General features: G+C 41.7%; 1 protein-coding gene across 1 annotated transcript; it reads left to right on the forward strand.

Annotated features, from left to right (window-relative positions):
- Positions 1-3,867: 3,867 nt before the first annotated feature.
- fem1c (fem-1 homolog c) lies at positions 3,868-14,058 on the forward strand. Its single transcript, XM_062998913.1, has 3 exons — positions 3,868-4,294; positions 7,850-8,417; positions 11,688-14,058. The coding sequence occupies exons 2-3, from the start codon at positions 7,874-7,876 to the stop codon at positions 12,995-12,997; spliced, it is 1,854 nt and encodes a 617-aa protein (XP_062854983.1). The 5' UTR covers positions 3,868-4,294; positions 7,850-7,873; the 3' UTR covers positions 12,998-14,058.
- The last annotated feature ends 1,260 nt before the right edge of the window (positions 14,059-15,318 follow it).

Consider the following 15,318-nt stretch of genomic DNA (forward strand, 5'->3'; position numbering starts at 1 on the left):
ACAAAACTGGAACTTTACAGACCTAAGAATTAGTGTTATAGCTGGAGGAGGAGGAATGAATAATGCACACACTGAAAATACCCTGCCTACAGTGAAGCATGGTGGTGGTTCAGTAATGTTCTGAAACTGCTTTGTGACAAGATGTATTCAATCAAGTATTAGGAAATCCTAGGAGATATGTAATGCCTATTGAGAGAAAGCTGAAGCTTGTGTGTCATTGGACCTTCCAACAGGACAGTGATCCCAAACATACCTCAAAGTCTACCAAGCCTTGGTTTCAAAAGAAGCCCTGGAGGATTCTGGAGTGGACATCACAGTTTTTTAAGTGTCAAAGTTATTTAAACATTTAAATTAGACAGAAATGGGACAACCATGTCTCTTAACCAAATTTAAGTAAGGGGATGAGTGTAAACAAATAAGCTACTTCAACATTTTAAGGATTCAAGTCAAAGGAACATGTTTACATGGATTAACAGTAAAGATTTCAGGTAAAATAAAGATCTTGGAAGAGCACGTACATTATATGATGTTGCTCTGCAGTGTAGATTGTAGGGTGATTTCGGATGGTTTTGTACAATAGATTTTGTTTGGGGTTGGGGTGTGATATGTGAGATCATTTTGTAGGACTTCAGATGGACATAAGAAATCATCTCCAAATTCTACTGGGTATAAATAGACCCTTGGTAGCACCAGTTTCCAACAAAAAAACAATGACCCCATGCACTTATTAAAATTCCAATTTGAAGACGTTCAGGTGGTGCAGTGGTAAAACACGCTAGCACACCAGAGACGCCATCCGGCTGAACAACGATTGGCTTGTTGTTCATACAGGGTGGGGAGCCGGATAGGTACTAACAACTGATGCAGTTACGACCTCTGCTGGCTGATTGATGGCTCCTGCACAAAGTCAATGAATAATGTGTGGCTCTCCATACACAAAGCTGATCCGCATATGAACTCGCCTCATGCAGGTGAAAAGATGCAGTCGGTTACTGCACACGTACTCTGTAGTGGTCTTGTAGGAGTCCTGACCATTGAGGAACAGCATGAAAGGGAGCTTACAAAGCATGCAGAGAAACAGATGGACTACACTCAGTAATTGTAGAACCAACTCTAATTTCCTTCTGGATCAATTAAGTGTCTCCATCCATCCGTCCGTCCGTACCAGCACGAACTGTACAGTGCTTCACTAATAACAAACCCTGGGTGACGCCTGAGCTTAAAGCACTTCTTAACGAAAAGAAGAGGGCTTTTAGATCAAAAGATAAGGAGGAGCTAAAGAGGGTCCAAAAAGAACTCAAAAGGAAAATAAAAGAATGCAAGGACATTTACAGGAACAAAATGGAGGCACACCTTCAACAAAACAACGCAAGAGAAGTTTGGCGAGGACTAAATAAAATTTCAGGACAGAGTAGCAGCGGAAATGGACCAGTGTGTGGAGACAGGACATGGGCTAACGAGCTGAATTTGTTTTTCAACAGATTTGACTCAGGCTTCTCCATGCCCCCCATTCACATGCATATGAACCAAACAGTGTCCAATCCACAACAATCCATGCTATCTCACTTAACCACCCCCTCAACCCCCGAGTCAAATACGGCGTCACCCATGCACAGCTTGGGTCCAATCCACCCCCCACGACTCATTGGTGAAACCTCCTTGTGTCTACCACCTCTAGATTCCTCCCCATGCATCTCTATAACGGCTGAGCAGGTGAGGAGAGAACTCAAGAGGAACAAATTGAGAAAAGCCACAGGCCCAGACGGCATCAGCTCCAGACTTCTCAAGGACTGTGCAGACCAACTCTTTGGGGTGGTTCTTCACATCTTCAGTCTAAGCCTGAGTTTGAAGAGGGTGCCAGTCCTATGGAAAACTTCCTGCTTGCTTCCAGTGCCTAAGACTGCGCACCCCAGGGAGCTGAATGACTTCAGACCAGTGGCCCTTACTTCACATCTAATGAAGACTCTAGAGCGGATTATACTCAACCACCTTCGACCGATTGTGGACACAACGCTGGACCCCCTGCAGTTTGCCTACAAAACTGGCATTGGTGTAGAGGACGCAGTCATCCACCTGTTACACAGATCCCTCTCACACCTCGACACCCCTGGGAACACTGTGAGGGTCATGTTTTTCGACTTCTCCAGTGCTTTCAACACGCTACAACCATCACTACTTGGAAAGAAGCTGGAGGTAGCTGGAGTTGACCGTCACCTCACCACGTGGACGATTGATTACCTCTCCAACAGACCACAGTACGTGAGGCTTCAGGACTGTGTGTCCAATGTAGTGGTTAGCAGTACAGGGGCACCGCAAGGGACTGTCCTCTCTCCATTTCTTTTTTCCGTATACACCTCAGACTTTCAACATAACACACAAGACTGTTTCCTGCAAAAGTTCTCGGACGACACAGCCATTGTTGGATGTTTATCTGACGGGAATGAACAGGATTACAGGAGTATCATCAAGGACTTTGTTACCTGGTGTAAACTGAATGTGCTTCATATTAACACCAGCAAAACTAAAGAACTGGTGATCGACTTCAGGAAAAAGTCGCATCAAATCCACATCTGTGAGCATTCAGGGTTTGGACATTGAGATGGTGAATTAGTACAAATACCTGGGTGTTCACCTCAATAATAAACTGGACTGGTCTAGCAACTCGGATGCCCTATATAGAAAGGGCCAAAGTCGCCTCCACCTTCTGAGGAGACTGAGGTCTTTTGGAGTGTGCCGACCACTGCTAAGATCCTTTTATGACACTGTGGTAGCATCAGCCATCTTCTACGGAGTGGTGTGCTGGGGTGGTGCAATATCGGAGAGAGACAGAAAAAGACTGAACAAGCTGATCAAGAAAGCGAGCTCTGTCTTGAACTGTCCTCTCGAACCTGTAGAGGAGGTGGGAGAAAGGAGGATGATAGCCAAGCTGTCATCCATCCTGGACATCACCACACATCCACTACATGAGTCTGTATGAGACCTAACAAGCTCCTTCAGTACCAGACTCCTCCACCCCCTGTGTAAGAAGGAGCGCTACCGCAGGTCCTTTATTCCCGCAGCCATCAGAGCTTACAACAATAATAATATATAATAATATCACTCATTCCTAATCTTTCATGTTGGGTGTAATAACAAGTGCAATATGTAACCTATTCACAATAAGTGCAATAACTTAATATACAGTATTTTGCATATTTTTTATGTATATATTATTTTTTAGATATTTTATAGAGTAAATAACTACACACTATGTGTGCAATATTTTTTACTTAGTTGTATTTCTTGTATTCTTGTCTTCATACTGCTGTAACAAGTTAATTTCCCTAAGGGGATCAATAAAGTCTTATCTTATATTATCTTATCTTATCTTATCTAACTACAAAGTGCTTCTATATGATAAGTGGAGCTGATAAAATGGACAGTGAGTGTAAAAACAAGTAGGTGGTTTTAATGTTATGGCTGATCGGTATATATATATATATATATATATATATATATAAATATATATATATATATACACACACACACACACACACATTTACTTATAGGGCAAGTCAGTGTCTCCAATTAACCTGACTGCATGTTTTTGGACTTGTGGGAGGAAACCGGAGCTCCCGGAGGAAACCCACGCAGACACGGGGAGCCACCGCGATCAGGCGAATATTTTCAGGCGTTTGTTGCCCTTTAAGGTTTTTTTTTTTCAGAGTCGTGAGAGACTCTTCAGGTTCATAATCGTGACTGGCGAAAAAGATTGTTTACGTTCATATTGACGACGTTTTGAGGGCAGGTGTTCTGATTGGTCAGAATGAATGTCAATCATTAAAGGGGGCGGGACTTAATGCGACTTTAACCGAAAAGCTACTAAGGCGTTCGCGGAGATACCCGAAACACTTCCTTATTAGCAATGGAAATAGATTAAAATGTCGAGTACAGTCAGTATATTACACTAATGTTTACTGTTAGGACTTGAATAGCGGTGTTGGTTTTGCTGTGAGAAGATTTTAAAAGTGTGTAGAATATAGAAACAGACGCTGTGCTCCAACACTAATATTAGCTGTTTGTTAGCTCAGCTAAGCTAGGTGAGCTGGGGCTAAGCGGGGGTGGACAGGAGCGGCGGATTCCAGCACAGACTCTGCGCGTTTACTTCACTTTAATACATCGTTTAGAAACGAAATATGATGAGAAATCCACTAACTGTGGGTTTAAATGTTACTTGTGCTGTCATGGTTCAGGTGAAGTGAGAAGGAACTGAAGAAAGTGGATTTAGCTCGGAGCAACACCGAGGATCAGCACAGTAAGGCAGTTCTCTCCTATGCTAACCTACACTAAGTCTGTACTAATTAAATAATAACTGATTACATAATGACAACGACTGGATTGTTGCTCTTTTAAATGTGATTGTTTTATTTTGAAATACATGTATTTTTTGTGATTGTTTGAATTAACTCGGCTAGCTAGGTTACTAAAGTGTTGGCCGATACAACACGACTTCACGATACCTAAATACCGGAGCACAATACACTTCACATAGTTCATGTAACCAAAGTGTTGCTGTCTGGAACAAGTAACTGATTTTAATAATCATCTAATAAAATTGCTTGAATGTTAGGTTTAAATATTATTTCGTGTTAAAAGGGCGCAATGTTATGTTCGCTTTATACATGGTGTTATGTTTCTCAAGGAAAGCAGAAGATATTCATTTAGTGATTATATCCTCGACTGACCTTTAATGATTAATATTAACTGCTGTATGAAACACTATCACCCCCTATGTTTTATAGATAACAGGTTCCAAATTATACTTACATTACAATATGTCTTATACACTGCCTGGCCAAAAAAAAGGTCACCACCTGGATTTAACTAAGCAAATAGGTAAGAGCCTTCCATTGGATAATTACTGCATGGGTGATTGTTTCAGCTGGCAACAAGTTATTTAACCCTAACTGATGCAGTGAGTAGCTTCTCATTTGTTAAACAACCATGTCAGAAGACACATCCTGCGGTCGTGGAAAAGATGTTCATCTGTTTCAGGAGGGTCAAATTATTGGCATGCATCAAGCAGAGAAAACATCTAAGGAGATTGCTGAAACTACTAAAATCGGGTTAAGAACTGTCCAACGCATTATTAAAAAGTGGAAGGACGGTGGGGAAACATCATCTTCCAGGAAGGAATGTGGTCAGAAAAAAATCTTGAATGATCGTGATCGGCGATCACTTATACGTTTGGTGAAGAACTACGTACAGTAGAACTCAGGGATATGTTTAACAGTGAAAGTAAGAGCATTTCCACATGCACAATGTGAAGGGAACTCAAGGCATTGGGACTAAACAGCTGTGTAGCCTTAAGAAAACCACTTGTCAGTGAGGCTAACCGGTCCAAATCTCCCATCATCAATACAAGATCTTGGGGAAGAATTAATGCAATTCTGGACAGAAATAAATGTTGTGACATTGCAGAAGCTTGTGGAAACGATGACACAGTAAATGCGTGCCGTAATCAAAGCTAAAGGCGGTCCAACCAAATATTAGTGTGTGACCTTTTTTTTGGCCAGGCAGTGTATATACTTATACTATAATGGTGTTAGTTTTATGTAAGTTAATGTGTATATTGTTTTTAATTAATGTGTGTTGCAACTGTGAGGGACTATGCACCTAAGATTTTCACTCACCTTTCACACCTGTGTTAATGTGACGTGACAATAAAGTGATTTGATGTCTGCATTTTTGGTTATAGAGCACCTGTCTCAAGTGCACATCCTTGGTTTGAATCCCAAAGTTAATTTTCCAAATGGGGTGGCTCGGTTGGGCTCACAGTAAGAAGGTCCTGGGTTCGATCCCCAGGTGGGGTGGTCCAGGTCTTTTCTGTGTTGAGTTTGCATGTTCTCCCCATGTCTGCGTGGGTTTCCTCCGGGAGCTCTGGTTTCCTTCCTTTGGAGTTAGAGTAACAGTTGTCTTCTTTCTTACCTTCCTAACCAAGGCTCCTCCTGCCAGGATGCCCAATTAGGATAGAGTTGATACTCTTAGATACCGATTGCATAAGACTTGGGATAGCAACAGGTGACCAGTCCTGCACTTGTTTTTAATTATCTGCACACAGTTAAACTGCTTCACATTAATCAAGTATACAACTTGGCCAAAGCCCTATTTATAGCTGGTTCAGTTGGATCTCTTTTGTGTGTGGTTATGTTAACACCATGTACCATTTCAAAAAAACTTAAAACACTTCATTTACAATATGGATAAGAACACAGACTAAGAAAAACAGACCAACAAAAATAAGTGCATTTAATCCCTTAATTGAGTCACTGCTGTGTTTTAGCTGGCTGGTTGAAAATTACTATGTCCTGCAATTATCCCCTTTTATTATTAAATATGCATGATAGTGTAGTTATTTGAATTATTTGAATTGTTTTTCTTTTGCATTTTCGACTGATTGTCCTTGTGTATTGTTTTCCTTTTCTGTAGCACTCAATGCAAAAATTTGTAAACTTTTTGTCTTAAAACATGCAGGCGGGTGTAAACAAATCAACTCATGCTGCAACCATGGTGAATTCATGCCACACTGTGAGATCTAGAGATGTACCGATCGGGGTTTTTGGCACCGATTCCGGGACATCGGCCGATAGCCGATTGCGATCGGGGGGAGGGGGGGTTGGGGGGGTTTAGCAGTAAATAAAATAAATAAACTTAAAAAGAGCCTCACCGTGAAGATAAACCGGAGCAGCACGTGTGTGTGTGTGTGTGTGTGTGTGTGTGTGTGTGTGTGTGTGTGTGTGTGTGTGTGTGCGCGCCCTTAGAAGAGACGCTTTGTTCACAGTATCGCTATAAGTGATTCATTGATTCATGAGTCGATTCATTTTTCGCCAAGCGTAAGTTTCTCTTCTCAGTTATCTCTCCGTGTTTACTGTTATTAATTAAATGTCGTGGTTTTAAATAAACACCAACTACTACAGAACATTTTGTGTGACTCTCTTACATTAAAAAGCTTCATTAAACTGCTATTACCACAGATCTGTAACCGAGTCAGACTCGTTCCGTCTAAGGAGCTAAAAGTTCAGCAGATGATCCTGAACTAACGAATTTGGTAATTAATAAACTTTTGCCTCTGATTGGCTCTGTAACGTTTTCTGTTCTCATCTACATCACAAGTAAGGACCGCTCACGATTTACCAAAGTGAACCAGGAGTTTATATAACGTGCTGATAGAATCGACTCAGATGTGACCGGGTTGAATTATCTTTTTAAAGTAAATATTACAATCAGCAAAATTACATCGTATGTATGATGCACAAAGTTAATGATGTTATTTTAGGTCATGAAGAGCTTTCACGATGGTTTCTGTACGATGGTTGATGAATGGTGATGTGATGGTTGGTGCTTCGTAGCTCAAAGTCTGGATCAATCCACTGAGCTGTTAACTTAACATGGTCTTTATATATCACATGATCGGATCGGCTACTTTTAGGAGATATCGCCGATAGCATATTTTGATTAAAAATCGGCCGATACCGATTCATAGCCGATCGATCGTCCCATCTCTAGTGAGATCCATTCTGAACCCCTAGTTTGCTAATCTAATTAATATGGTAGATAATAATGCAGATTTTCTGCCCCAATCAGAGCACTTTATTATTAGGTATTTGCGAAAGTCAACCCTATATTTTTAACTTTAAATACAGTGTACTGCTGCCTGTTTTACTCTTAAAAAGAATAAAATTAATTAACAAATACATACATCTTATTTTACATCTTAATAGAATTACAAACCATAAATATAAAATACTGCCAGGACCATAAGACTATTTGGTATTTTGTCTTACATTGTTTTTCTCCTGTATTTGTGTAGGAAGAAGACAAGTAAACAAATGCAATGGATTTAAAAACTGCAGTATTCAACGCAGCCCGAGATGGCAAACTCAAACTGCTTCAAAAACTTTTGGAAAACAAAACGGACCACGATGTTACAAAACTGATGTCCGAAAAGACAAATGGAGCCACGCCGCTGTTGATGGCAGCGCGCTACGGGCACCTGGAGTTGGTTGAGTACCTGCTGGAATGTTGCTGTGCACCGGTTGAAATCGGAGGCTCTGTCAATTTTGATGGCGAGACCATTGAAGGAGCCCCTCCACTGTGGGCCGCATCGGCCGCGGGGCATCTGAAGGTAGTGCAGTCTCTGCTGGGCCATGGTGCTTCTGTAAACAACACCACACTGACTAACTCCACCCCTCTAAGAGCTGCTTGCTTTGATGGCCACCTTGACATTGTCAGGTATCTGGTGGAGCACAAAGCCGACCTGGAAGTGGCCAATCGGCATGGCCACACGTGCCTCATGATTTCTTGTTATAAAGGCCATAAGGAAATTGCACAGTATCTGCTGGAACGAGGTGCAGACGTTAACAGGAAAAGTGTCAAAGGTAAGCAGCGGGGATGTCCCGGTTAAATCTGGTTAGGCAATACGGATGTTGAAGCTATTTGTTTAGATTGATCTAATACAAACAACTGCACAAATGGATGTGCCATAAAAGTGAATGTAATTTCGCCTGGTGTAAATGATCACAACTATAAACAAATGTCATCTTTTTATTATGAACTAGTTCATTAGTGTCGTCACAGCTCTGATGGATTGGCGCCCTGTCCAGGGTAGTTCTGCCTTTTTTTTTTTTGTGGAACTGAACCCTGATGAAACATTGATGAAAATGTAATGTCCACAGACAGTTCCTTGGACGTTTTGACTTGGTTTTTGTCTGGCAATGCAGTGTAAATTGTGGCCACTTATAAACCCAGTTGTGTGACTTATGAAACTATGTCCAATCAATTCAAATTGCAACAGGTGGACATTAGTAGAATTATAATTCTAAGTTCTAGGCACATCTCAAGAATCATTAAATCAAAGGGCACTCGGGTGTCGCAACAATAAAACACACTAGCCCACCAGTGCTAAGATTTTAAGCTCTCGAGTCTCTCAGATCTCAACTCTGCTATCAGCTGGCCAAGCACCTACACAGACATGATTGTTTATGCCGGGGATTGGGCAGGCCAATGGGTTTCCTTATTGCTGCTGCAGCTACAGTCTCTGCTGGCTGGTTGATGGTGCCTGCACAGAGATGGGGAATAATGGAGATCAGTGCTGGCTTCTCAGTACATGACACTGATCCCTGTATGAAACGCCTTGTGCAGGTAAGGGGCTGCAGATGTACAGGAATGATGTAATTGAGTAAATGGATACGACTAGATTTGGGAGAAAAAGGGAAAAATGCATAAATTCATATAATTAAAAACAGTATGCTCTTGAACACAAATTGGAGTGCTACTGCAAAAGGTCTGAGTTCTTTTGTGAACAGATTTCAGTTTTCACTTCATCATTATGGGTGATTAAGTGTAGATGAGGGTAACAGTGCCAATTATATCCATTTAAATCAAATCCATGACACAGTTAAGGTTAAGTTAAGGGATCTGACTTAGTTCTAAATCCACTGAAGATAGAGATACTGTATATATATATATAAGTTTTTTTTTTTTTTGCTTTATTAGTTATTTGCTCCCCCCCCTCTTACATTAAGTTCACATGCACACGTGTACATTGGAAGGCTGGTATTATATTCTATGTTTATATATGAAGAGAGAGAGGTTAGTGTGAGGAATGACCATGCCACATTGGACCGGCAGTTGCATTTGGTGGACTCAAAGGAGTGTTAATTTAGGGCAGAACTTTATATGGATGATAGATGATGTACTTGGGTTAGTAAATAAGATGATTTCACTTTAAAATGTGCATAATAAACACAGTATTTTAAATAAAACACCTATTTAAGTAAATACAGTACATTAAAAGACAACAAGTATTCTACTACTTTGTAATTTACAATACTTTAAGTCCAAATTTATACAGAATTTTGTTGGTGGTGCTGGAACATTTGCCCCCTTTTAATAGTTCTTTTTTTGCATATGCCACACTAATTACTTTAAGCTTTTTAACAAGCTTGTGTGGTGTAATGGTTGGAGCCACACTGCAGTGCCTGAGTTCCAGGGGTTCGAATTCCAGACTGGGCTCACAAATACAGACGGTACATGGCATTACATGAACCTAGCCCAGGGGTCGGCAACCTTTTTCGTACTCTGTGCCGATGAAAAAAAAAAAATTGAAGATGAAGTACTAAGTGTGCCATGGAATACAACAGTCATATAGCACAAACTGTTGCTATGTATGTAGCATAAACCAATTATTCAGTTAAATAAACTTGCATGTCAGTGTGATCCCTGTCCCTGACTTTCTCTGCAAAGATGATCCATCTGTGGTGTGTATCAGGTGAACTTTTACCATGGCTTAAATTTTGAAGAACACTTGTCTGTTTCTTGTACCTTAAAATTGCTCGTTTGATTGATTCAGTTTTGTCAGCATCATCCCTAAATGAGCTTTGGTGCTTTGTCAAATCTGGACGAACATCTACTTTTGCCCGTTTAGCAGCCATCCTATGCTAAGTTCACACGAAACTGAAAGCTGACTCACTCGTGACATCTTGATTAACCTTAACTAGCATAAATTACTCAACCTTAAATGGCCATAGGCTGAGGCAGTTAAGGTGGAGTAATTTATACTTGTTAAGGTTAGTGTCGGGTTTGAGCATATGGCATAGGGTGTAACGAGGGATCCAACTAATAAGGCGCAGCCCTGAGCATGATATAAATATTTTTTACTCTTACCAATCAGCGTGCCCGGCAAACATACTTTAAGTGCCAGCTTTGGCACGCGTGCCATAGGTTGCTGACCCCTGACCAGTGCACCCATAATTCTAGTTCCAAGCCTGGGGTGAGTTGCATCAGGAAGGGCATCAGGTGTAAAACTGTGCCAAATCAAACATGGGGATGAATCATCTGCTGTGGCGGCCACTAACAGGAGCAGTTGAAAAGGAATCATTCATTAATATATTAAGACAAGGAGAACATAATAATTGAAAAAAAAAGAAAAAGAAAGATCATTTATTGGATGAAACATTATGCAACACCTACAGTGGATTCAGAAAGTAATCAGTACTCGTTTTGCACTCTTTATTTTCCCCTTTTTTCCAACTGAATCTACTACCACTAACTCACCACTGCGGAGTGTTTGAACTCTCAAATTCAAATCTCAGCAGAGCCACTGACCTGGCCGGGTGTTCACACAAATTGCCATGTTTGGGAAGGGGTTAAGTAGGTTGGACAGAGCACCCTTCCAGGGACTGTTCCAGGTGACAGCACAAGGGTAGGGTCGCATGGAGCATAGCATGGCGATCTATAGGCAATACAGCTCTGTGTGGCAACTGGGTGCGTGCTGGTCTGAATTGCCCCTTGCCCAGAACTGAGGTAGTGCAAGCAGTAGCGGAGTTAGAATTGTAAAATAGGCTTTACTATGTTTTGGGGGAAAAGCATTTCACCAATTTTACGTCAGTTATAATGTCTTGTTTATATTGACTTGAATCGTTTAAGTATGACAAAAATGCAAAAATAAAAGAAATCAGATAGGAGAGGTATTTTTTATGACACTGTAGTTTATAGAATGAAACCTCACTAGTTTTAGCTTGCTCTCATTTTAAGACTGACATCATATGTTTGTCTCAGGTATTGAAAACATTTGTGGCTAAACTGGTAATGTTACGTTGTACCAGTAAACTCAGGGAAGTCTTATTTAATGTCTTTGTGTTTCATAGGTAACACAGCTTTACATGATTGTGCGGAGTCCGGAAGTTTGGAGATTATGAAAATGCTTCTCAAGTACGGCGCCACTATGGAAAAGGATGGCTACAGCATGACCCCCTTACTCTCAGCTAGTGTCACCGGTCATACGAACATAGTCGACTTCCTCACTCAACATCCACAGACGAACAAAACGGAACGGATTAACGCGCTGGAACTACTTGGTGCTACTTTTGTGGACAAAAAGAGAGATCTTCTGGGAGCTCTGAAATACTGGAAGAGGGCCATGGAGATGCGCTATAGTGATGGCAACAGCACTTTTTTAAAAGGAGAAGCTAAAGAACTCATAATGGCTTATGACTATGCCAAGGAGGCCAGGAGCATAGAAGAGCTGGACAGTCTGATCTCAGACCCTGATGAGATGCGAATGCAAGCTCTTTTGATTAGAGAACGTATCTTGGGCCCATCGCACCCCGACACGTCGTACTACATTCGTTACAGAGGAGCCGTTTATGCTGATTCGGGGAATTTCGAACGCTGTATAAACCTGTGGAAGTACGCCTTGGACATGCAGCAGAACAACCTGGACCCACTTAGTCCCATGACTGCAAGCAGCTTGCTGTCATTTGCCGAGCTCTTCTCTTTTATGTTGCAGGACCGTGCTAAGGGTCTGCTGGGCACCTCTGTGTCCTTCGGCGACCTCATGGGCATCCTGAGCAAGAGCGTACTAGAAATCGAACGTGCTGTGAAGCAGCGGCACCCCAGACCCGACCCGGCTCAGCTCAGCAAAGCTCTGGCGATTATCTTGCACCTTATTTGCTTGCTGGAGAAAGTTCCTTGCACCGTCGAGCAGGATCACTTTAAAAAAGAAACCATTTATAAGTTCCTCAAGCTGCAGCCATGTGGGAAAAACGGTTACAGTCCTCTCCACCTGGCTGTAGACAGGAACACCACGTGCGTCGGTCGCTACCCCGTCTGCAAGTTCCCCTCGTTCCAAGTGACCTCTATTCTGCTGGAGTGCGGTGCCGACGTGAACTGTCGCGACGAAGATAACAACAGTCCGCTGCACGTCGCCGCCTCCAACAACCACCCAGACATCATGAAGCTGCTGATCGCAGGCGGCACGCACTTTGACAGCACTAATTCATTCAGGCAGACCGCATGTGACCTGCTGGACGAGAAAGAAATGGCCAAGAACTTGATTCAGCCCATCAATCACACCACTCTGCAGTGCTTGGCCGCTCGCACTATTATCAAATATGATCTGGCGTATAGAGGAAATATTCCAGAGAAGCTTGAGGCCTTTGTTCTACTGCACAGATAATGACTAAGACACTGTTAAAGTTTGCAGAAAGAAAAAGCACGGAACGCGTTCTAAACATCTCTGGTTTGGGTTTTTTTTTTTTATAGAGGAGTCTTGCACAGACAATAAGAATCGATTGCGATTCATTGATTTAATTGTGTGCTCATGTTCAATACTTTAAACAGTTCTCCTCCACAATGCTTCACTTTTCTCAACTCTGCCTGATCTCCATGCAAAGGTGGTGGGATTTGCCTGATTTGAATTTTATTTTCATGCCAGCATCTGCACAATACCACTCTAATGCTAATGTTTTCTGAATTCATGGATCTGCCTGCATTCTGTTGCATTCTCTTTTGTTAATAGTTCGGAATGGAATGCACTCATTAAGCCCTCCGAGCATAAAGAAGCTTTATGATGTACATGCTTGACGTTTGCAAATGCCATAAGTGCTTTATTTTTATCCTATGCACAGCCTATAATATTGCGACTGTTTCATGTTCCTGGTCTGTGCCACTAACATCAGTTTTCTAACTGCCTGAATACAGTCATTATTTTCTTCGGGTTTCAGTTCTTGGAATGCAGACCTGCAGCAAACAAAGAGCTATGGGGTATTTTTTTAATAATCATGCTTACAGAGGTAAAGATCTGGATGTTGTTTAGAGATCTTTTTAGAGGTCTTGAAGCCGATTATTTTGGGAAATTCGGACAGTCATTTTTTCCCCACTTTAATTCACAGCATGTAGTGTCTCAAATCAATGCTGATTTTCTCTGAAAATCGTTTCATAGAATTGAGATTTCTGGATTTCTGATCTGTCAGCATTTGTTAAATTAGCTGGAAAAATGGTTCAGTTTTGTTCCCTTTTTTTTTTTTGGCTTTGATTAATTCTTACTCTAGATAAGGTTTTACAGAAAACAAGGGCTTTTCCTATTCGGACGCACATTTCACAGCCGGAGAATCAAATGTACAGTACTAGCTCTCAGAAAACTTGCACTTTATTGCGGTGGAGTTTAAAAATCCCCTTTTCCAATGGCTTGTCGATGTCCTCAGAGCATATTTAACAATAAACCTCTGTTGCACTTCTTTTTATTCGTCGTTGTTTTCTTAAACAATGGCCATGTGATTCATGTCCAAACACAAACGATGTGCTTTGTCACTCATTCAGTCACAGTCTGCACTCAAACCCATTCATTCAGCATGAGTAGCTGTCTGTACTGAGGTCCAGAAAGGCAAAGTGTTGTGTTTTTTATCCTTTTAACTCAAGATAACAATGTTTGATAACATTCTTGATCACAGTTTTTCTGGTAATTAAGGCATTAGCAAATTGAAATGGAACAGATGATTAATAGCTAACTGATAACATATTTTAGGCTGTATGATATTATTTTTACACAGCTTTAACCTTTGTCCTAAGTGGGTAGCACTGTCGCCTCACAGCAAGTAGGTCCTGGGTTCGATCCCCAGGTGGGGCGGTCCGGGTCCTTTCTGTGTGGAGTTTGTGTGTTCTCCCCATGTCTGCGTGGGTTTCCTCCAGGAGCTCCAATTTCCTCCCACAGTCCAAAGACATGCAAGTGAGGTGAATTGGAGACACTAAATTGTCCTTGACTGTGTTTGATACCCTGTGAACCGATCAACCTTGTGTAATGAGTACCTAACCAAAAGTGTAAAACATGACGTTAAAACTCTAATAAACAAACAAACAAACGCAGCTTTAACCTTTGTCAAAATCGCCATAAAGTCATTTGCAGTCTTAATAAGATTTGCCAGCTTTGGTGCTGTGTCTATATATTTCCTTGGCTGCTCCCGTCAGGGGTCGCCGGCGGATCGTGATCCGCATTATAGATTTGGCACAGCTTTTATGCCGGATGCCCTTCCTGACACAACCCTCACTATTTATTCGGGCATCCTAGCGGCTAGGTATCTATAGGACAATTCAGTGTCTCCAATTAGCCTGGCTGCATGTTTTTGGACTGTGGGAGGAAACCGGAGCACCCGGAGGAAACCCGCACAGACACGGGGAGAACATCCGCACAGAAAGGACCCAGACCGCCCCACCTGGGTATAGGACCCAGACCGCCCCACCTGGGGATCGAACCCAGGACCTTCTTGCTGTGAGGCGACAGTGCTACCCACTTAGCCACCATGCCGCCCAGCTTTGGTGCTGAGTATTTAACCTTTATTGCGAGGACACAAAAAACAGTGTTTGTTATCCTGAGATAAAGATACAAAAAAAGAAATAACACTTGGCTTTTCTGGACTTCCGTATATCTGAGCTGTGACTTTACCTTCATTTCTGCAACATCATTATGTCAGTTATTTCCTTGTATGACAGATTCGCACAGGC

Source organism: Trichomycterus rosablanca, chromosome 7, assembly GCF_030014385.1.
Source record: "Trichomycterus rosablanca isolate fTriRos1 chromosome 7, fTriRos1.hap1, whole genome shotgun sequence".
NCBI lineage: Eukaryota > Metazoa > Chordata > Actinopteri > Siluriformes > Trichomycteridae > Trichomycterus > Trichomycterus rosablanca.